The 22,823-nt window shown below is 41.6% G+C and overlaps 1 protein-coding gene across 4 annotated transcripts in view; it reads right to left on the bottom strand.

The window, feature by feature from the left end:
• The window catches only part of LOC139535782 (dual serine/threonine and tyrosine protein kinase), a 43,576-nt gene extending 30,280 nt beyond the window's left edge, over nucleotides 1–13,296 (bottom strand). The window contains exons 1-3 of one of the 4 annotated variants that reach the window (XM_071335572.1): nucleotides 12,843–13,296; nucleotides 12,009–12,231; nucleotides 7,307–7,716 (exon numbers count right to left, since the gene is read on the bottom strand). In XM_071335572.1, coding sequence (XP_071191673.1) covers nucleotides 7,307–7,716; nucleotides 12,009–12,213 — 615 coding nt within the window. In that variant the 5' untranslated portion in view covers nucleotides 12,214–12,231; nucleotides 12,843–13,296. Of the gene's footprint in view, nucleotides 1–7,306; nucleotides 7,717–12,008 lie in introns of all 4 variants that reach the window. The other 3 variants (XM_071335571.1, XR_011667193.1, XM_071335570.1) reach the window with 3 other exon arrangements.
• Nucleotides 13,297–22,823: the final 9,527 nt, after the last annotated feature.

The raw sequence follows: 22,823 nt of genomic DNA on the forward strand, positions 1-22,823 counted from the left end.
ACATCTCCACCCCGCTGATCCTCAAAACTGGGTCCCCACAAGGTTGCGTTCTCAGCCCTCTCCTGTACACCCTGTTCACCCACGACTGCGTGGCCATGCATGCCTCCAACTCAATCATCAAGTTTGCAGACAACACTACAGTGGTAGGCTTGATTACCAACGAGACGGCCTACAGGGAGGAGGTGAGGGCCCTCGGAGTGTGGTGTCAGGAAAATAACCTCACACTCAATGTCAACAAAACAAAGGAGATGATTGTGGACTTCAGGAAACAGCAGAGGGAGCAGCCCCCTATCTACATTGACGGGACAGTAGTGGAGAGGGTGGAGAGTTAAGTTCCTCGGCGTACACATCACGGACAAACTGAAATGGTCCACCCACACAGACAGCGTGGTGAAGAAGGCTCAGCAGCGCCTCTTCAATCTCAGGAGGCTGAAGAAATTCGGCTTGTCACCAAAAACACTCACAAACTTTTACAGATGCACAATCGAGAGCATCCTGTCGGGCTGTATCACCGCCTGGTACGGCAGCTGCTCCGCCCACAACCGTAAGGCTCTCCAGAGGGTAGTGAGGTCTGCAGAACGCAACACCGGGGGCAAACTACCTGCCCTCCAGGACACCTACACCACCCGATGTCACAGGAAGGCCATAAAGATCATCAAGGACAACAACCACCCGAGTTCACCTGTTCACCCCGCTACCATCCAGAAGGCGAGGTCAGTACAGGTGCATCAAAGCGGGGACCAAGACTGAAAAACAGTTTCTATCTCAAGGCCACCAGACTGTTAAACAGCCATCACTAACATTGAGTGGCTGCTGCCAACATACTGACTCAACTCCAGCCACTTTAATAATGGAAAAATGTATGTAATCAATTTATCACTAGCCACTTTATATTATATAAATGTTTACTTACCCTACATTACTCATCTCATATGTATATACTGTACGCTATAGGATCTACTACATCTTGATGTAATTAAATGTATCACTAGCCACTTTAAACAATGCCACTTCATATAATGTTTTCATACCCTACATTACTCATCTCATATACTTTACTCTATACCATCTACTGCATCTTGCCTATGCCGTTCGGCCATCACTCATTTATATATTTTTATGTACATATTCGTATTCATTCCTTTACACTTGTGTGTATACGGTAGTTGTTGTGAAATTGTTAGGTTATATTACTTGTTAGATATTACTGCATGGTCGGAACTAGAAGCACAAGCATTTCGCTACACTCGCATTAACACCTGCTAACCATGTGTATGTGACAAATACATTTGATTTGATTCTGCATCTTTTGAACAGTTAGTACAAAAGTTCAATATTCTTAGATCCCCTTTCTTTAGATACCTACAATTGCGTAGTTTTGTATCTTCATACACTAATCACTTCCCATCACACCCACCTAGATTATATTTTTTAAAGTGAACCCTTATATCAAAGGGGGAATAAGGTTGATCTATACGTTAAACTAGCACAATCTGGATTCCCTGAACTCTTAAGAACCAATGGGAAGAATATTTAGGTGAACAACTTTCAGATTAAATTTGGCAGAATATGCTTCTGAGAATACATTCTTCATCTATATGTCTAAGACATGCTGTAATTCAATTTAAAATAGTTAAATCGGCTGCATTGTTCAAAGGCTAAATAATCCAAGATTAGACCAGAAATAGATCTCACTTGTGACTGATATAAGCAAACTCCTGACACTTTATTGCACATGTTTTGGACATGTCCGAAATCGACAGATTTATGGATATCAATTTTTGCGAGACCTGTGAAACCTTCTGCCTTTATTGCATTATTGGGAGTGGCACCACTGGAGGCCCCTCTAAACAGTTCTATTGAGTGGCACCACAGGAGGACCCTCTAAACAGTTCTATGGCAACATGCTGGCATGTACTACTCTTCTAGCTAGACGTCTTCTACTATTTAAGTGGAAAGATCGGTTCCCTCTTACTTTTAACCATTGCATAACTTCCTTTATCCAACATCTCAAGCTAGAGAAAATATGCTACTCCATTAGGGGATCTGCAATTACATTTTAAAATATCTGACAACCTTTCCTATCTCTTGTATAAGACTTGGAACCAGCTAATTTCACAACTCCATAAACCAACCCAAATTAGAATTTGTATCACTATTTTTACTCTTTGTTTTATAATATCTTTGTTATTTTTATTTTAAATTTTTTTGTTATATTACTCACTGTATATCATGCCTGCTTTAAGTCTGGTTTTGGAGTTGGGCTCTGTTAAAGCATGGGGAGGTTGGATTTGATAGGGGATCCGTGTGCGTTTTGCCCTCTACCTGTTCTGTCTGTGTTATCTGTATAAATCATGAAAAATGCCTAAATAATAATACATGTGTTAATAGGGCGTTGGGCCACCACAAGCCGCCAGAACAGATTCAATGCACCGTGGCATACATTCTACAAGTGTCTGGAACTCTACTATTGTAGGGAGGTGATACCATTCTTCCATGAGAAATTCCATAATTTGGTGTTTTGTTGATGGTGGTGAAAAACGCTGTCTCAGGAGCCACTCCAGAATTTCTTATAGGTGTTCAATTGGGTTGAGATCTGGTGACTGAGACAGCCATGGCATATGGTTTACATAATTTTCATGCTCATCTAACCATTCAGTGACCACTCGTGCCCTGTGGATGGGGGCATTGTCATCCTGGAAGAGACAACCCCATCAGGATATAACTTATTCGCCATAGATTGAAAGTGACCACTCTGAATGGCTGTGTATTTATTGGTGTTTACCTTACCCTCTAAAGGGTTCAATGGACCTAAACCATGGTAGGAAATGAATCCCACACCATACAAGAGCAACCAGATCCCTCATTTACTCAAGTGCTTCCTTTATTTTGGCAGTTACCTGTATCAACAAAAGTATCATTCTCTTGCATGAGAAATGTCCTTACACTCATTTTTTGTACTGGAGTTTAAATAAAAAGATTCCTAGGTTGAGTAAACATGCAGGGTAGTACACAATATTTATCCAATCCTCATTGGCCCCCACATAAACTACTACCAGTCACATTATTGTTTTTCTAACTGGGACAAAACTCAGACGTAGTATGTGCTGCCAGTGCCATCCACCATAAAAACAAACACAGACCTGTCTGGTCATGGGAAAGGGTATGGGAGGGCAACAGAAACCCAAGCAAGAAAACATTTTCACTCCACGTTTGATTAATTACACAGTAACAGCCACAGAAATAGAACGAGAGAGCGTGTGAGGGAAAGAGGAAGAGAAATGGAGGGGGGGGGGGGGGCAGACTGTAAAAGAGCGAGAGAGAGAAATGACTAACACAGCCACACAAAGGAGACAGTCAGTCCCGTCTCCAAGAAACAAGAGCTTTGGCCAACTGAGCAGTCTCTTTAGAACAAAGATAGCGTGCAAACATTTCTTCACAACCAATCAAAATAAATAGAATGTTTGAATTGCCATAATGCAGTCAATTTCCAAATGTAGTCCAACTGCTGAATATCTATGGGATATTTTGAAGACTATTTTATCACCATTATGGGTAAATCCATTTGAATTCAATCACTTTTTGACAGCACCCCTTTTGATTTGAACAAAACCTTCCATACATATTTGCCCAGTGTAGAAGTGGTCAGAAAGTGACTTTTTGGACCTGAATGCCAAAACATTAGAGATAAAGGTGCAAAAAGTTGACCTATTTTGCATACAATGAGACATCCATATCATCAAGACTGGAAAAGATAAACAGTTAAGATGGATATCATTTAAAAGCTTACAAACAGCACTGTCAAACTATTTTATAGTTACTGGAAAAATGTGTTAATAAAAAATAACATTTTCTAACCTTTAACGTCAACCATCTAAAAACACGTGAACTCAGATGTTTTTATATTCTCATACCCGTATTTTCCATCATCTGAGGTTGTGTTGTGCCCGCAACCGGTTCAGACGCAAAATGCTCTGGAATACAGGGTGGGTGTCATGTTTTGGCTGATAAACGTATTCAAATGGGAATAACACTGAAATTTCTACTTTTGTATCACAAAGATGGTTGGAGGTCCACACATCAGAGAATGTTGACTTGAATGGGAACATCTGTTGTTTTAAATTATACTGTCAATCCTCCATAGGAAATCTATTGAAATCATAGAAAATAAAGATCATAGAATAAACATGACCATTTAAGTTGACATTTGACGTGGGTGGACCGGCAGCCATGTCAATAAAATGTGCATTTCAATAGTGTGCCAGCTAAATTGCAGTGGTCTAACGGGATAAAATTCATAGAATGGACTTATTTCTATGATTGAAATTACCCCCACCCTGTATTCGAGAGCATGTTGTGCCTCAACCAATGGCAGGTACAACAAAAAACCACAGATAATGTAAAGTAGCTACAACATGTGCAAAACCGGAGTTTACACGTTTTTAGATAATGACAATAAAATTCAAAAAATTATAAAATAGTTTGACAACCCTGTTTGTAAGATTTTAAAAATGATATCAAACTCAACCGTTTATCTTTTCCAGTGATGAAGACATGGATGTCTCCTGGTATGGTGGGTATGCAAAATGGGTCAACTTTGAGCACCTTTATCCAAAGTCCAAAAAGTCACTTTCTGACCACTTCTTCCATGGGCAAACATGTATGGAAAGTTTTGTTTGAATCAAAAAGGTTGCTGGTTCAAATACCGGAACCGACAAGGTGAAAAAAATCTGTTGCAGTGCCCTTGCGCAAGGCACTTAACCCCAATTGCTCCACAATGGCAACCCTGGCTGTGACCCCACTCAAATCAAATCAAATGTATTTATATATATCCCTTCTTACTATCCCTTCTTACATCAGCTGATATCTCAAAGTGCTGTACAGAAACCCAGCCTAAAACCCCAAACAGCAAGCAATGCAGGTGTAGAAGCAGGGTGGCTAGGAAAAACTCCCTAGAAAGGCCAAAACCTAGGAAGAAACCTAGAGAGGAACCAGGCTATGAGGGGTGGCCAGTCCTCTTCTGGCTGTGCCGGGTGGAGATTGTAACAGAACATGGCCAAGATGTTCAAATGTTCATAAATGACCAGCATGGTCAAATAATAATAATCACAGTAGTTGTCGAGGGTGCAACAAGTCAGCACCTCAGGAGTAAATGTCAGTTGGCTTTTCATAGCCGATCATTAAGAGTATCTCTACCGCTCCTGCTGTCTCTAGAGAGTTGAAAACAGCAGGTCTGGGACAGGTAGCACGTCCGGTGAACAGGTCAGGGTTCCATAGCCGCAGGCAGAACAGTTGAAACTGGAGCAGCAGCACGGCCAGGTGGACTGGGGACAGCAAGGAGTCATCATGCCAGGTAGTCCTGAGGCTCACTGTGGGTGTTTCAGGGGTACTTGGGATATGCAACAACAAAAAAATTCCAGCAACAGGACAAATATAAGCACCCCTCAAAAGTACTATTATTATTATTATTATTATTATTAAGGGAGGCTGTCAAAAAGTGATTGAATTCAAATGGATTAACCCCTATATCAGACAATAATGGACGGTTGCAACCCACAATCTGCATATGTAAGCAATCATTTTTTATTCTCAGTCGAAAACATTCTTTAGATAAAGAAACACATCTAAAAAGCTTTCAAACTTCTAATGTTGCTAATAAATGTTTGTCACTTCAAACTGGTATGATCCAATAACAGCATTCTTGGAGAGTCTATGCTAAAGATGTCTCGATCCATTGTTGAAAACAAGCCTGACATTCTAGGCTATATGAACTTGTGGCAGACTGATGTCGGGGAGGTTATCTGAGAAATGCATCCATACATAGGTTAGCACTATCCCAGTCATGTGTGTCACTGTGTGGCTAACCTGGGGAGAGAGGGGTGGGGAGCCCAAAGGAGGGGAGGGTAATTAATGAGTTAGCCCTTTTATCTCCTGGCCTCCCAAAACAGGGCACTCTGATTCTGCCATGGCTGTGTGAATGTCACAGTGGGCTGAGAGCTGCTTCCCTGCCTGCCAGCCTCTAGCCCCCCTGATTAAACAGCAGCAGCAGCTCTTTGAACTACTGCTCTGACTACATTATTAAATACACCACAGCCTAGCCTACCCAACCTGGCACATGCGTTTGCATTATCATGACAATATGAATTAGGTTGACAAGCGTCAGAAACATTACATACAAGCCAGAATTGTGCAGCTTCTCAGGTAAGGTGTTGTTAATCATTGAGTAAACAATAGCACCCTGTTTAGCCTATCTGAAAACAGAACAGGAAAAATAAGATGGGTAAGGGAGCATTCCACTTCATAAGATTGATTTCATGTGTGTGAGTAATCACATAAGTCAATATGTGATGACCTACACTGGCTCCGTCACTACTCCATTTATACTCAGAATCCTGCCTCGCCAATTTAACACAAAAGCGACAAAACTTAAGGACAGGGCAACCTGATATCAGCTTTTTGTGCTCCAAATAAGAAGCTTACGATCATAATGAATTTGGCAAAACACAGAAATAAAAGAAAACACAGGCAGCAAATTATGACAAGGGATAACAAACAGTGCCCTGCTGGAAGGATCCAGTCGTAACCATGGCAACTTCCTCATCGCAGTGAAGGGTTTAACTTTGGAAGTTTTTTCCTTATGTGCCCCGGTCATGTGAATCGCACCAGCCCAGTGCCATTACGTACGGTGAGGGTGGGCGGGGGGCCGGGCGGACTATAAGGCAGTGCAGGCAGGGCCTAGATAACGCATACGTCTCAGGGCTGTCAGGAGCCTGGCTTCCATGGCGACCAGCTAAGCGAGGCCTTTGTTTGAAGGATTAAGCGCCACTTTTCTCAACCCGCACGTGACAACAAGCAAGCACAGTGCAATCCACAAACCAAGGCATGTTAGTCAGCCGAGCAAGATGGGCTGTGTCTGTCCACCTGGTAGAGGAGTCCACTAGTCCTCCGTAAGTAACCTCTGGTGCCAGAGAGAAAGCTCTGACTAACATGGGGACTGATCTACTCTATGTTACCAGCCTGGAGAGAACGATTAAAAACAAGCCTACCATTCTAGTTCCCATAAGAGAGAGAACTAACATATCATCAGTGAGATGACAGTATCATCAATCAAAGCCAAAAACTCAAAAGACTCACTCTCATGCGAGCCAACAAATCAGGCATTTATCAAATCAAAACTGTAACGTCAATGAGCATACCAATAATTAAAAAGGACCTTTGACCATTTCTCCTGTAGGCTTACATTGCAAATACATAAACAAGACTCCCACCATCGGAATCCTCCTCGCATGTGCAAATGTAGGTATACCTGTAGCAGAGGGTGGTGCAGGGTGATCTCCAGCTCAGCCAGCCTATGGGCGGGGTCCTCACACTCCTCCTGGATCTCCAGGTCCTCCCGGGGAACCGTATCCCAGCGCCCGCAGTGGGCCGCCAGCTGGTGCACCAGCTCATACTGGCCGGGCAGCGCCAGGCTGAGTCGCGTCTGGCGCCCGTGGGTGAAGCACAGCTTCCTCCTCTTGCAGGAGGTGCCTTGGACGCCATCGCAGGCCTCGCCCGCCTCTGGCCCCAGGGGCAAGAGCCGCTCCCCCAGCAGGCAGTTGAGCAGCTGGTAGCGCGCGGCACAGTCCTGACCAAGTACCAGGATGTAGATGGCGCTGCCCACGTTGCTTTGCAGGAACTCCTCCTCATGCCGGGGGAAGGAGATGCAGCTCAGCTGGCCTAAGAGAAGGGACAACAACATATGGGTGTATAGAAGGGAACAGGGAATAGTAATGGTGGTGGGGGGGCATGAGTTGTTGTCCCTCTCCCTTCTGAGGGGTAAGGAAGAAGCCTTTTTCTTCAGGGATTAGGCCTAGTAAAAATCTGCATACGTTGATAATACAATGTAATGTTATAACACCATCTAATATCCCACTTTGAGTGGGAGCAAATTCCAACGGATTGGCTTGCAATAGAGAAATAACTGAACCTGTTGTGAACTGGTGTCTTGCATCTCTCTGTCTCTGCACTTCTGGCATAGGAAATGCCAGAGGGAGAATGTATTGTGTTAACTTCAAAGCCCCTCCTTAAGCCCTTGTCTGTTATCTCCTGACCCATCTCTGTGGCAACCCATATTAACAGCACAACCAATTCAATCCTGGTTCATCATTAGGTGGAAAATACAGTGTGTTCGGAAAGTATTCAGACCCCTTGACTTTTTCCACTTTGTTACTTTACAGCCTTATTCTAAAAATTATTAATTAGTTTCCCCTCTCTATCTACACACAATAGCCCAAAATGACAAAGCAAAAACAGGTTTTAAAAAATGTTTTCATTTACATAAGTATTCAGACCCTTTACTCAGTACTTTGTTGAAGTACTTTAAGCAGCTATTACAGCCTAGAGGCTTCTTGGGTAAGACGCTACAAGCTTGGCACACCTGTATTTGGGGAGTTTCTCCCATTCTTCTCTGCAGATCCTCTCAAGCTCTGTCAAGTTGGACGAGGAGTATTGCAGCACAGCTATTTTCAGGTCTATCCAGAGGAGGTTCGATCAGGTTCAAGTACGGGCTCTGACTAGGCCACTCAAGGACATTAAGAGACTTGTCCTGAAGCCCCTCCTGCGTTGTCTTGGCTGTGTGCTTAGGGTCGTTGTCCTGTTGGAAGATGATCCCTCACCCCAGTCTGAGGTCATGAGTGCTCTGGAGCAGGTTTTCATCAAGGATCTCTGTACTTAGCTCCGTTCATCTTTCCCTCGATCCTGACTAGTCTCCCAGTCTCTGCCACTGAAAAACATCCCCACAGCATGATGCTGCCACCACCACGCTTCACAGTAGGGATGGTGCCAGGTTTCCTCCAGATGTGACGCTTGCAATTCAGGCCAAAGAGTTCAATCTTGGTTTCATCAGACCAGAGAATCTTGTTTCTCATGGTCTGAGAGTCTTTTGGTGCCTTTTGGCAAACTCCAAGCGGGCTGTCATGTGCTTTTTACTGAGGAGTGGCTTCCATCTGGCCACTCTACCATAAAGGCCTGATTGGTGGAGTGCTGCAGAGATGTTTGTCCTTCTGGAAGGTTCTCCCATCTCCACTAAGGAACTCTGTCAGAGTTACCATCGGGTTCTTGGTCACCTCCCTGACCAAGGCCCTTCTCCCCCGATTGCTCAGTTTGGTCGGGCAGCCAGCTCTAGGAAGAGTCTTGGTGGTTCCAAACTTCTTCCATTTAAGAATGATGGAGGCCACTGTTCTTGGGGACCTTCAATGCTGCAGAAATGTTTTGGTGCCTTTCCCCAGATATGTGCCTCGACACAATCCTGTCTTGGAGCTCTACAGACAATTCCTTCGATCTCAATGGTTGGTTTTTGCTCTGACATGTGCTGTCAACTGTGCTTTTCCAAATCATGTTCAATCAATTGAATTTACCACAGGTGGACTCCAATCAAGTTGTAGAAACATCTCAAGGATGATCAATGGAAACAGGATTCACCTGAGCTCAATTTCAAGTCGCATAGCAAAGTGTCTGAATACCTATGTAAATGTGATTTCAGTTTTTAATTTTGTATAAATTTAAAAACATTTCTAAAAACCTGTTTTCGCTTTGTCATTATGGGGTGTGGTGTGTAGAATGATGGGGGGGGGAAACGATTTAATACATTTTAGAATAAGGCTGTAACATAACAAAATGTAGAAAAAGTCAAGGGGTCTGAATACTTTCCGAATGCACATACAGGTTAAGACAACGTAATAAGTCCATGCGGGAGCGTTCAATAAATATATATATTTTTTATAATTGAACCAGCGCCGTTGCTGATTCTACAGGATTAGCATAGAAAACGTGACCAGCGGTCGGGAAATCAAGTAATAAAGTAGCTGTAGATCATTTGAAAAACGTTTAAATTATTAGAATGACAATAAAACCGTTATGCTATGCATTTGCTGAGTAGTTAGCTGAAATGCACTATAATTGTGTTTATTTTCCACTTTGATGGCGAACTTTCTGTACTGCTAATATTCCCTTTCGTAATTTTCACTCGCATTGCTAGTCCCATTGTTTAGAATTCTTCCCCATTGTTGCAGAGTTATGAGATATTAGAATCCCGTTGTTTTAACCTTTGTCATCTTCAACCTAAATGAATCACAGGAAATGGTCATAATCCTCCATGATGCGGAGTCACGTTCTAAAGCAGTTATACAACAGACAAAGACAATGCCAGCAATGGACTGCTCTACTCTGTTTCTCTCTTTCCCTCCCCACCCCTTATATTCACTCCCTCTTTCTCCAACCTGCCACTGTTTCCTCTGCAGCTGTTTATCTTGTATTACTCTGCATGGTGTTTGGCCTAAAACATTTTGCACGCAGTAGGCCTTATAATCCAATGAATGATTGAACCACAGTACTTTCATTAAAAAAAAATATACCTACTGTACTGTTTTCTACATCTAATTAGGTATTTTATTCAAGTTCACTTAAGACACCTTGCTTAAGGAGGTGGCAGCTCATTTTAACACAACTATGGCATTCATAAGGTTTTTAATTGAGGCCAGAAAGACCAGCCGTGTGTGTGTGTGTGTGTGTGTGTCTGTGTATGTGTCTGATTCTAAAGGCGGTGACTGAGTTCATAAGGTTTTGTATAAAAATGGCCTATAGGCTTAATAAAAACATCCACTTGGAATTAGGTTAAACAGCTGCACTTTCCATTCAGTGATGACTGGTCACATTTTGTAGCATGTTACTAGAGCTTGAAACATGTCATCTGGCATGGCAACCTCTCTGTGGTTTGTTGTTAGACTGAAAGAGATATTTACAGCCCTACTTGATGGAAAGGATAGATTTGCTTTTCACATGAAATTTGAAACATTCTTGGTAAATGTGTGTGTAAATGTGTGTAGTGGTGACACTAATCCCACCAACATACCTTAGTGGACAGGTAGGTTGGGCTTGAATGACAGCCCTATTAGACAGTGGCTCAAAAGAACTCACATCTCCTAGACAGGAACGTGAGAATCACACTCACACCCTGCTCATCAGCCCACACACATTTCAAGGTCAGGCTATCCCCAAATGAACTAGTGCAGTGACTAGTGCAGAGTTTAAAATTATGAAATTAGGATGGCTTACAGCATGTGGATATGTAGCCTACTATGTTATTTATCATCATTACATGTTTCCTTTTGCCTCAGTTCTTTCTTAAGAGGGAATCTCAGCATACTTGGTGCCCTTTGTCAGGTCATACTGTTGAGATAGACTTTAGCTGGCCCTAATCTGTTAATTTCCCTCTAAATCCTATTTAATGCATTTTCTACAGTCGACGTGTTGCAAAAGAAATCTCTGTCCGGCAAACAGTTGTTTTTTTCCTGTGAGGGAATAGGCCATTTACCCTACCTCATTACTCCCATTCAGAACACAGTTAAACTATTAACAATATCCACCTGTATTTGCCATCCCACCACCGTATATGAATAGGGTACAGGTCAGAAACCTGTGGGCCCTTTAGGAATTGCCTGACATCAGCAGCACTTGTGCACATTCCTAATTGGAACATTATGGGATGTGCAGAGTCTGCTGTACCTAATTCAATCCTCCTTGAATGACCACAATCAGAAGAGTTCCCACTCAAACTCATTCTAGAATGACTGGCATTCCTCTGCTTGTAGTCTGATATGTTTATGGGGCTTGTCCAAAGTTAATAGGGTTTCACACTGGAACCAATAAGCACATTCCAAAACGTGTTGAGTGGTGGCTCTCAATGAAGGCAAAGTCTGTATAATGTAAAAGAATCAGCCAGGGTCCTTCAGTGACAGGCATATTATAATGCTAGTACTGTAGCTGCTTGGATAAAAGTAACTTCAAGTACTGAAGTGTGTGTGACATGATGTGACAACCTAACCATTTAATATGGTATAGTTAGATATGCATGTTTGGATAAGCATGCCATTTTCTGAGGAATGTGGAAGTTTTACTGAACATTCTGTTGTGATGATGCCGAGAAAAGCGGTAATTATAGGTAACAAATGTGAACAGGTTTACATTCTTACCTGCCTCCAGAGCAGCTGCCTCCGAGCTGGCGGCCGATGCGCAGGCGTTACTGTAGTTGCGTTTTATTTCCCGGAAAAATGCGTTGGTCTCCTTCAGATTCTTTTTCAGTTGTATGGAGTGTTTATTGTAGCTGTTGAAAATCCGGGATAATTCTCTAGCTAAAGGAGTGACTTTCTGCAAATTTCCCCCACCTACCACCTCCATTGCAGTAGGTATTCGAGTCTGAAATGAGGCACAATAGGGAGAACGCTCTTCTCTTTACTGCTACCACCTTTTGAACTTCCAACCGAATATGGTATGCAAATGAACCCAGTCTTCAAGTTGTAATTGCCATTGCAAGTTATTGGACAAGAGCGCAAGGAGTGAGCGTCAATGTGATTTGCTGCTCCGTTTCAGTGAATTCTCTATGGTCTCACTTATTCCGATTTCCACTGTTGTTCAATTATTTGCATCAGTATCACTAATGTTTGCTTATTTGACTTCTAGGTTGTGCCCTGGGTTATGGATTTCAGACATCAACAGTCCAAAAAGTCCACTGTTAATTTAAAGGGCCGATTGTGCAAGTGATATCGCAGTGCTAGTGGGCAACGTTACTGCCATGGGGAATTCCGGAGCAAAATCACTGCATCACACTGTCCACACAAACAAAACATGGCATGACAAACTTTGAACGGCATATAGCTAGTTTGATAACCAGTGTCCTCTAGCAAACGACTGTCTTAGCTAAAGTTAGCTATCGAACTTGCCAACTTCTTTCCAGCCCTAGCTAGCAGTGTCTCAGTTATGTGAGATAGTTAACGTTAGCTAGCTCCCGTACTAGTAGCCTTACTTACCTTCCTATCCAGTTCCTATCCTACTAGCCAGCAAGCCAGGCATCGTATTCCAAGTTAATGTTTCAAGACAGCAGACCCATTACCCCAGCCGACGTTGTCGTTAGCTCCCTCGGGTAACCTTTTCGACTGGTGCTACATGAACTAGCGAGTTACTGCTAATTTGCTGGCTTATCCGAGATTCCACGGAAGAGATGGCTAATTAGCTAGCAAAACAAACTCGCTCGCTGTCAATCACAGTTGTGATAAAGATGTCTGTCGCTACGCTCCTCAGTCTTCAATGAATGCTAGAGAAAAGGTATTACCATCACTCGAGGGGATAAACATTTGGAATGTGACAGTTTAGCAGCACTCTCTTAAAACAAACACAGACAGTTCGAAAGTACCTAGCTAGCTACAGTAGTTACTTGGGGAAGGACAATGTTTCTCTATTGCCTTCTGGGATATGTAGTTCTTCTGCCCAGAGAACATGGATTAATTTGCTACTGTTAGGACGTAATCTCGTTTAACCCAGACTAAAATTTGCTCGATTAAATTAATGTTTTATTTACATTTACGCAGTCTGTCCACGATATATTATTTAGGATCTACGGTACTCAGGGACAAAGAGGCTCAGGTTTTCCATCCTCTTTCTCTGACAGGGCAACGTGTGAAAAACAGTATTATCTGGGAGACTGAATTTAGAGGTTTGGTGTTGCAGTGAATTGGAATTTGGATCCATACGACTGTCAATCGAACACTTAAACTACTAACTTCCCAGGGATGGACAAAAATGACAAAATATAATTATAAAATACAATAATGATCAATGTATTAAAATGAACTACAAAATACTTGTATTTAATTAAAATACATGTATTTTAAGATATAGAAATAACCTACATTTTTAACTAGCTGGCCCGAAGAGCAACAACATTCTCAGTAATGGTTACAGAAACGTTTTACTTGCTATAACTGTTATATGTTGACGTTTATCTACCTTAGTTGAATTCACTGACTGTAAATAACTCTGGATAAGAGTGTTGGCTAAATGACCAAAATGTAAGTGTATATATGAAAATGAACATACCAAAATGAATTGCAAGCAACACTGGGTATTATTATTGATGTCAGGCAGAGGTGAATGAGAATAATACTCAGCATTTAAATGTTTTTAATTTTATTTCACTTTTATTTAACCAGGTAGGCCAGTTGAGAACAAATTCTAATTTACAACTGCGACCTGGCCAAGATAAAGCAAAACAGTGCGACAAAAACAACAGAGTTACACATGGCATAAACAAACGTACAGTCAATAACACAATAGAAAAATATGTATACAGTGCGTGCAAATGAAGTAAGGAGGTAAGGCAATAAATAGGCCAAAAGTGGTGAAGGAATTACAATTTAGCAATTTACACTGAAGTGATATATGTGCAGATGAGGATGTGCAAGTAGAAATACTGGGGTGCAAAAGAGCAGTAAAACAAAAACAAATATGGGGATGAGGTAGGTAGTTGGTTGCATGGGCTATTTACAGATGGGCTGTGTATAGCTGCTCTGACAGCTGACGCTTGAAGTTAGTGAGGGAGATATAAGTCTACAACTTCAGTGATTTTTGCAATTCGTTCCAGTCATTGGCAGCAGAGAACTGTAAGGAAAGGCGGCCAAAGGAGGTGTTGGCTTTGGGGATGACCAGTGAAATATACCTGCTGGAGCGTGTGCTGCGGGTGGGTGTTGCTATGGTGACAAGTGAGCTGAGATAAGGCAGAGCTTTACCTACTAAAGACTTATAGATGACCTGGAGCCAGTGGGTTTGGCGACGAATATGTAGCGAGGACCAGCCAACGAGAGCATACAGGTCGCAGTGGTGGGTAGTATATGGGGCTTTGGTGACCAAACGGATGGCACTGTGATAGACTGCATCCAATTTTCTGAGTAGAGTGTTGGAGGCTATTTTGTAAATGACATCGTCGAAGCCAAGGATCGGTAGGATAGTCAGTTTTACGAGGGTATGTTTGGCAGCATGAGTGAAGGAGGCTTTCTAGATTTAACTTTGGATTGGAGATGCTTAATGTGAGTCTGGAAGGAGAGTTTACAGTCTAGCCAGACACCTAGGTATTTAAAGTTGTCCACATATTCTAAGTCAGAACCGTCCAGAGTAGTGATGCTGGTCAGGCGGGCGGGTGCGGGCAGCGATCTGTTGAAGAGCATGCATTTTGTTTTACTAGCATTTAAGAGCAGTTGGAGGCCACGAGAGGAGTGTTGTATGGCGTTGAAGCTCGTTTGGAGGTTTGTTAACGCAGTGTTCAAAGAGGGGCCAGATGTATACAGAAGGGTGTCGTCTGCATAGGTGGATCAAAGAATTACCCGTTGCAAGAGCGACATCATTGATATATACAGAGAAAAGAGTCTGCCCAAGAATTGAACCCTGTGGCACCCCCATAGAGACTGCCAGAGGTCCGGACAATAGGCCTTCCGATTTGACACACTGAACTCCATCTGAGAAGTAGTTGGTGATCCAGGCGAGGCAGTCATTTGAGAAACCAAGGCTGTTGAGTCTGTCGATAAGAATATGGTGATTGACAGAGTTGAAAGCCTTGGACAGGTCAATGAAGACGGCTGCACAGTACTGTCTTTTATCGATGGCGGTTATGAAATTGTTTAGGACCTTGAGCGTGGCTGAGGTGCACCCGTGACCAGCTCGGAAACCAGATTGCATAGCGGAGAAGGTACAGTGGGATTCGAAATGGTCGGTGATCTGTTTGTTCACTTGGCTTTCGAAGACTTTAGAAGGGCAGGATGGATATAGGTCTATAACAGTTTGGGTCTAGAGTGTCTCCCCCTTTGAAGAGGGGGATGACCGCGCCGCTTTCCAATCTTTAGGAATCTCAGACGATACAAAAGAGAGGGTGAACAGACTAGTAATAGAGGTTGCAACAATGGCGGTGGATAATTTTAGGAAGAAAGGGTCCAGATTGTCTAGCCTAGCTGATTTGTAGTGATCCAGATTTTGCAGCTCTTTCAGAACATCAGCTGTCTGGATTTGGGTGAAGGAGAAGCGGGGGGGCTGAGCTGTTGACCAGGGTTGGGGTAGCCAGGTGGAAAGCATGGCCAGCCGTAAAGAAATGCCTATTGAAATTATCGATTATCGTGGATTTATCAGTGGTGACAGTGTTTCCTAGTCTCAGTGCAGTGGGCAGCTGGGAGGAGGTACTCTTATTCTCCATGGACTTTACAGTGTCTCCTAACTGACTGTGTGTATTGGTTCCTGACTTCCCTGAAAAGTTGCATATCGCGGGGACTATTCGAAGCTAGTGCAGTATGCCACAGGGTGTTTTTATGCTGGTCAAGAGCAGCCAAGTCTGGGGTGAACCAAGGGCTATATCGGTTCTTAGTTCTACATTTTTTGAATGGGGCATGCTTATTTAAGATGGTGAGGAAAGGACTTTTAAAAGAGAACCCAGGCATCCTCTACTGACGGGATGAGGTCAATATCCTGCCAGGATACCCAGGCCAGGTCGATTAGAAAGGCCTGCTTGATGAAGTGTTTTAGGGAGCGTTTGACAGTGATGAGGGGTGGTCGTTTGACCGCAGACCCATAACGGGCGCAGGCAGTGATCGCTGAGATCCTGGTTGAAAACAGCAGATGTGTATTTAGAGGGCAAGTTGGTCAGGATGATATCTATGAGGGTGCCCATGGTTACGGATTTAGGGTTGTACCTGGTAGGTTCCTTGATAATTTGTGTGAGATTGAGGGCATCTAGCTTAGATTGTAAAACAGGATGAGTTTATCCCAGTTTAGGTGACCAGGCAGTACGAACTCTGACGATAGAGGGGGGGCAATCAATTGACATATGGTGTCCAGGGCACAGCTGAGAGCTGAGTGGGGTCTATAACAAGCGGCAACAGTGAGGGACTTATTTCTGGAGAGATGGATCTTTAAAAGTAGAAGCTTGAACTGTTTAGGCACAGACCTGGATAGTATGACAGAACTCTGCAGGCTATCTCTACAGTAGATTGCAATTCCGCCCCATTTAGCAGTTCTGTCTTGACGGAAATGTTGTAATTGGGGGTGGAAATTTCAGAATTTTTGGTGGCCTTCCTAAGCCAGGATTCAGACACGGCTAGGACCACAGGGTTGGCGGAGTGTGCTAAAGCAGTGAATAAAGCAAACTTAGGGAGGAGGCTTCTGATGTTAACATTCATGAACCCAAGGCTTTTACAGTTGCAGAAGTCAACAAATGAGAGTGCCTGGGGACACACATGGCCTGGGTTGATCTCTACATCACCAGAGGAACAGAGGAGGAGTAGGATGAGGGTACGGCTAAAGGCTATAAGAACTGGTCGTCTAGTGCTTTGGGAACAGAGAATAAAAGGAGCGTGGGCGTGGTAGGATAGATTCAGGGCATAGTGTACAGACATGGGTATGGTAGGGTGCGAGTACAATGGGGGTAAACCTAGGCATTGAGTGACGATGAGAGAGGTTGCATCTCTGGAGGCGCCAGTTAAGCTAAGTGTGGGCTCCGTATGTGTGGGGGTTGGGACAAGGGTGCTATCTGAGGCATGTTGAGCAGGACTAGGGGCTCCGCAGTAAAATAAAACAATGAGAGCTGCCCTAAACAACAGTATACAAGGCATATTGAGAAAGGTATAAAGCAATCACAGGTGTTAATTGGGAGACCTAAGACAACGGGTGAGACAACAACGGGTAAATGGCGATGACTGGGCAGAGAGGGTCAGTTAGCTACACACATGGCCTGAAATGCTTTGCAATTGTCAATTTTTATATATACAATTATAGTTAGGTCATTTAGTAGATGCTCTTATCACACCATAGTGCCATCAGACTTCTGATACCAATGCAGAGTGAGAGGGAGCCAGTTGTGAACCACAAAAATAAAATGGTATAGAAAAGTATTTTGTATTTTGAAAGTATAAATTACAGCTCTCTAAAGTATCTTGTTACAAAATACATTGGAGTTTAGTTCAGCCCAGTGTACTACAAATGACAAAATACTCAAAATTCTTGAAATTCGTATTTCAAATACAGAAATTTTGCGAATCTCGGCCCCGTCCTTTGGAAAGTGCAAGTCCCGACAAGTACACCTGACTGCAGTGTGCAATCCAGGGCCGGTCTCAATGTGGTCGGAGTCAAACGTTTGACCCCACCCACCTTTTTTAGTCCAGCTGAGGTTTGACAGTCACACACTGAATACAAACACGCAGGTTTGCGCAAGGCACGCGTTGAATACAAATGTATTTCATTTTTGAAGATGTAAGAAATAATTATACAAAGTGGTACTAGATGTGTTGTAACACTGTTTGCTTCATGCTATACTTGAGACAAGCTACTGATATTGTTGCAGTGAACAGACTTGTTTTGTATGTCATGTACTGTTAAAATTGTGTTGATAAATGTTTAATTATATTATTTCATTGAGCATATATATATATATAATTTCATTGAGCATATATTGTTTCATTGAGCATACACACATACAGTTACTACCTACCCTGATTTATAATGCTATTTACTTTCCTCATGAGAATGGAGACAGACTATACCATATAGTAGACATACTGAATAGCTGAATGTGCTTTGTACATTAAGTTATACCAGCTCCAGTAAAGAGATCAGAGACTCGGGTGACTTCTACGTCATCTTTACTAAACAACATAACACAATTAACAATTGAAACAATTAACACAGCAGACAAAAACAAGGTTTGACAACTCCTCAAAAATGGCTTCACTCCTGCTCCTCAAGAGGCAAAGACTGTAATGTTCTTGTTGTCAACTGCCTCCACATAGAACATCTCATAATCTCTCTGGAACATGAATGGTTCCTTGAGGAGAATATTTTCGTCTTCATCCAGGCCATCATACAACCGTAGTTCTTTAAGGGTTGTAATGTGGTCTTCCCCGTCCATCCCAATTACACTAGGGAGGGAAACAGTGCCTTTAAATGTTTGGAGTTCACGCCACCTTGCTGCCTCTAGGGTGTCCCTTAGAAGAACAGCTGCTTCCTTGAAGAAAAAGGAAGAAAAAATATTAAGAATAGTGTGGGTGATCAAGTCAAATTACACCCTACTTTCACAATACCACCTTGCAAACAAAAACCGCTATTACTAAAGGGATTTTCAGTGATACCTATAACTACTCAACAAGTCATCACAACTATTTTATCTTGCCATGCATCAAGCCTTCAGCATTACACACAGTAGACTACATACCCAGTTCACAGCTTCCAGTTCGTCATGTTTTGTTTTCAGTATCGTCTAGAAAGAAAACAGATTGTGGTCATTAAGTAATGCAAGGGAACCTCTAGAGATGTGTGTACAAGAATGCACCTTAATTTAGCTAATAGCCTATACAGTACCTGATCCTGCAGAGCTGGATGCCGATGTGACATACTGTGACTTCTTGGGGGGGACATCTTCTACATCCTCCTGAAATATATTGGGGGGGGCAGTCTTTAAGTCTTTAAACATTGGTTTAAGACTATACCACTCATCATATCACACCTCCCTGTAGTGTATTTTGTTTTCGCCACCTTTTTCGATCTTTCAACCTCTCTTCTTCAGATGTTAGTAAGTGAATGACATACATTCAATATGAACATATATTCAGGTCAGTCTGGCTACAGTGAAACAAGTGATTTTAAGGATGCAAATGAAAAGTTTTTATAATGTTCAAGACTTACGGCGTGGGAAAGTTCTGCAGGAGAACTAGGCACCACCGCCGCCTAATTTGCTACATGTTTTCCTTTGAAAAAGAAAATCACACAATCGGATGAGTATCCAAAAAAACATTACATCCACTAGTGATGAGAATTTCATAATTTATACATACCTCAGTGAAATCACACTGTGCTTCCATTGCAATGTACAGAGCATACTGTAAGTTAAGAAAGGGTAGGTTGTTAAGTTTGATAGTTATGATAACAAATCATAATAATAAAAAAGTAAAGAAAAATAACAATTCAACAGCTTTTTATACTTCAGCATGCATAACAGTTTTGAACACAGTTGGAACTGAATTAGCCTAAGTATTTTTCACAACATGTATGGGTGTTGCTGGACCAGAAAATGTATTTTCGACTGCAAACACACCATTTCTCACATCAGTGCACTCACATGCCAAAAATCTTTCCTTGGACACTTGTTTCAAAGCAATGTGTATGCTTTCTTCATAAATGTGTTTTGAAGTTTTTCTTATTTAACTTCAGTTTGCAGTGTGGACAAGTTACAATTACTTTTCTTGACTTGCCATGTATGTTGGGACCAGGTGATTTAATTATTGTATGTAACCGTTACTATGTGTAGGCTGTGTAGACTCGCTAAAGTTATGTATAACTAAGGGAATGGCATCAATGATACACATTTAGAGGCAGCCATACACAACAAGGCATACATTTTTTTTTAAACACAGAAAATCAACGATCAAATCAATTACATACCATATTATTTTCATCCTGGTAGTGTTTGTCTTTGTTGAGTTTGAATCGCGTTTGTCTCCAGAGCTGAGTTCAAATACATGTGTAGGACTATTTTATTATTTGCTATTTAGATACCTATTTTCTGTGTATTTGAGCATTCTCAAATAATCTGGCCGAAATCAACTACTTCTATCGGAAGTATTTGAAAGTATATATTTTTTTAAGTCCTATAAAAAGCCTACTATTTGAAGATATTTCAAATACTTATTTCCAAATACATTATATCAAATACCAAACAGACCTAGGTTCAAATAACCAAAAATATGTATTTATATTTGAAAATGCACTGTCTATTTGAGTATTGTCAAGTATGCCAATACTTTCCAAGTCTATTTCCAAATGCATTCCAATATTCAACTACTTTAATTAAAAAAAAATATATATATATATTTTTTTTTTTTTATTCTTACTTTCAAATTTTTTTTTTTTTTTTTTTTAAATCTTTATTTTAACAGGGAAAACAGACTGAGACCTGGATCTCTTTTACGGCTGTGCCCTGTGTAAACATGTTGACATGTACAGTTTTAGACATACAGACAAGAACATTTCAAAACATACACAATTCAACAGAAACAATCACAGACAACATCATATTGATCCTCCATAAGCATTTTAAAATGGGCAAGGGACACCAGAGTGTCTAACTTAAGTTGGATCTGCAGTTTGTTCCATGAATAAGGTGCAAAGGAACTGAAGGCAGTCCTACCCAACTCTGTGGAGACCGCAGGAGTCTCTAATGTAATCCACATCTGTGATCTGGTTTTAAAATTAGTACATCTTGTGGAAATTAATGATGATATATATGGAGGTAGTTTTAAAATAAGTGCTTTATAAATAAACAAGAGAGCATGTTGCTCTCGCCTCACAGATAGAGAGACCCAACCCACATGTTGATATAGGATACAGTGATGAGTTCTGTAACTATCACCCGTGATAAACCTGAGTGCACAATGGTAAATAGCATCCAGTGGTTTTAATGTGTTTGCCGATGCATGCATATAGATAATATCACCATAATCTAAAACGGACATAAAAGTAGCCTGCACAATTTTTTTCCTATTTACAGAGGACAGACAAGCCCTGTTTCTGTAAAGGAATCCTATCTTGAATTTGAGCTTTTTTCCCAATTCAGTAACATGTTTTTTAAAAGAAAGCCTATCATCTAACCATACCCCTAAGTATTTATATGCAGAGACCTTATTGATTTGAGTACCATCCAAGCTAGTGATTACAAACGTGTTTCTAACTGAGAGTTTAGACCTAGAAAAAAACATGACATTTGTTTTCTTAGCGTTTAAAACAAGTTTAAGCTGTAAAAGAGACCCCTGTAGTATCCTAAAATCAGACTCCAACTGCATTAAAGCTTGGTCCGCTGTTGGAGCAATAGAGTACATCACTGTGTCATCTGCATATAAATGGAATTTACAATATCTGACATCATCACCAATGTTGTTTATATAAAGTGAGAACAATAGTGGGCCAATTATTGAACCCTGAGGGACCCCTTTAAGTAACTGTAAGGGGTCAGACTTGACCCCATCGACCATGACGGCTTGAGTTCTATCTTTAAGATAGTCATAAAACCATCGGCAGGCATCAGTGCCCAGTCCTATAGATGACAGCTTACTCAAAAGGATAGCATGGTCTACAGTGTCAAAAGCTTTTGACAAATCTACAAACAACGCAGCACAGTGCTTTCTATCGTCTAAGGCATTTGCAATATCATTTACAACAAGCATAGTGGCCGATGTGGTATTGTGTTTAGATCTAAAACCAGATTGATTGGTACTAAGAATACTGTTAGCAGAAAGAAAAGATTGTAACTGTTTGTTGACTATAGATTCTAGAATCTTTACCAGACAAGGGAGCCTAGAGATGGGTCGATAGTTATCCAAATCACTACCGTCACCTCCCTTATGTAATGGCAGAACAAAAGCTGCTTTCCACACCTTAGGGATATTTCCTGTGCTTAATGTTAGATTAAAAATGTGTGTTACTGAACCAGCAAAAATAGGTGCAGCACACTTAAGTAAGTACGGGTCTAAATTGTCAGCGCCTAAGGATTTCTTAGTATCAATGGCACACAGGGCAATTAGAACCTCTGCTTCAGTTATTTTCTGGAAACTAAAAACAGGGTTACCATTTTTCAGAGTAACGGTTGAAAAGCAAGACGAAAAATCAACTAACTGGCCAGTACCACAAAGTCCACTTTTCCTTTCAAATAAAAAACCAGCAGAGATGAAATGCTTATTAAAAGCATCACAAATATCATTTTTTTCAGTTAGAATACAGAAGTCTGAGGTAATTTGCTTAGGAAGAGAAACAGCAGAATTCCCCCGTTTCAGTGAATTAACGGTTTTCCAGAATTTTGCAGGATCTCCTGCAGAATCTGTCATAGCATTAAGGAAGTAATTTGATTTTGCCTTTTTGACAGCTGCAGTACATTTATTTCTCAATTGCCTAAAAAACAGCCAATCAGCTGGAGTACCTGTTTTCCTCGCCAA

This window comes from Salvelinus alpinus, chromosome 12, assembly GCF_045679555.1.
Source record: "Salvelinus alpinus chromosome 12, SLU_Salpinus.1, whole genome shotgun sequence".
NCBI classification, from domain to species: Eukaryota; Metazoa; Chordata; class Actinopteri; order Salmoniformes; family Salmonidae; genus Salvelinus; species Salvelinus alpinus.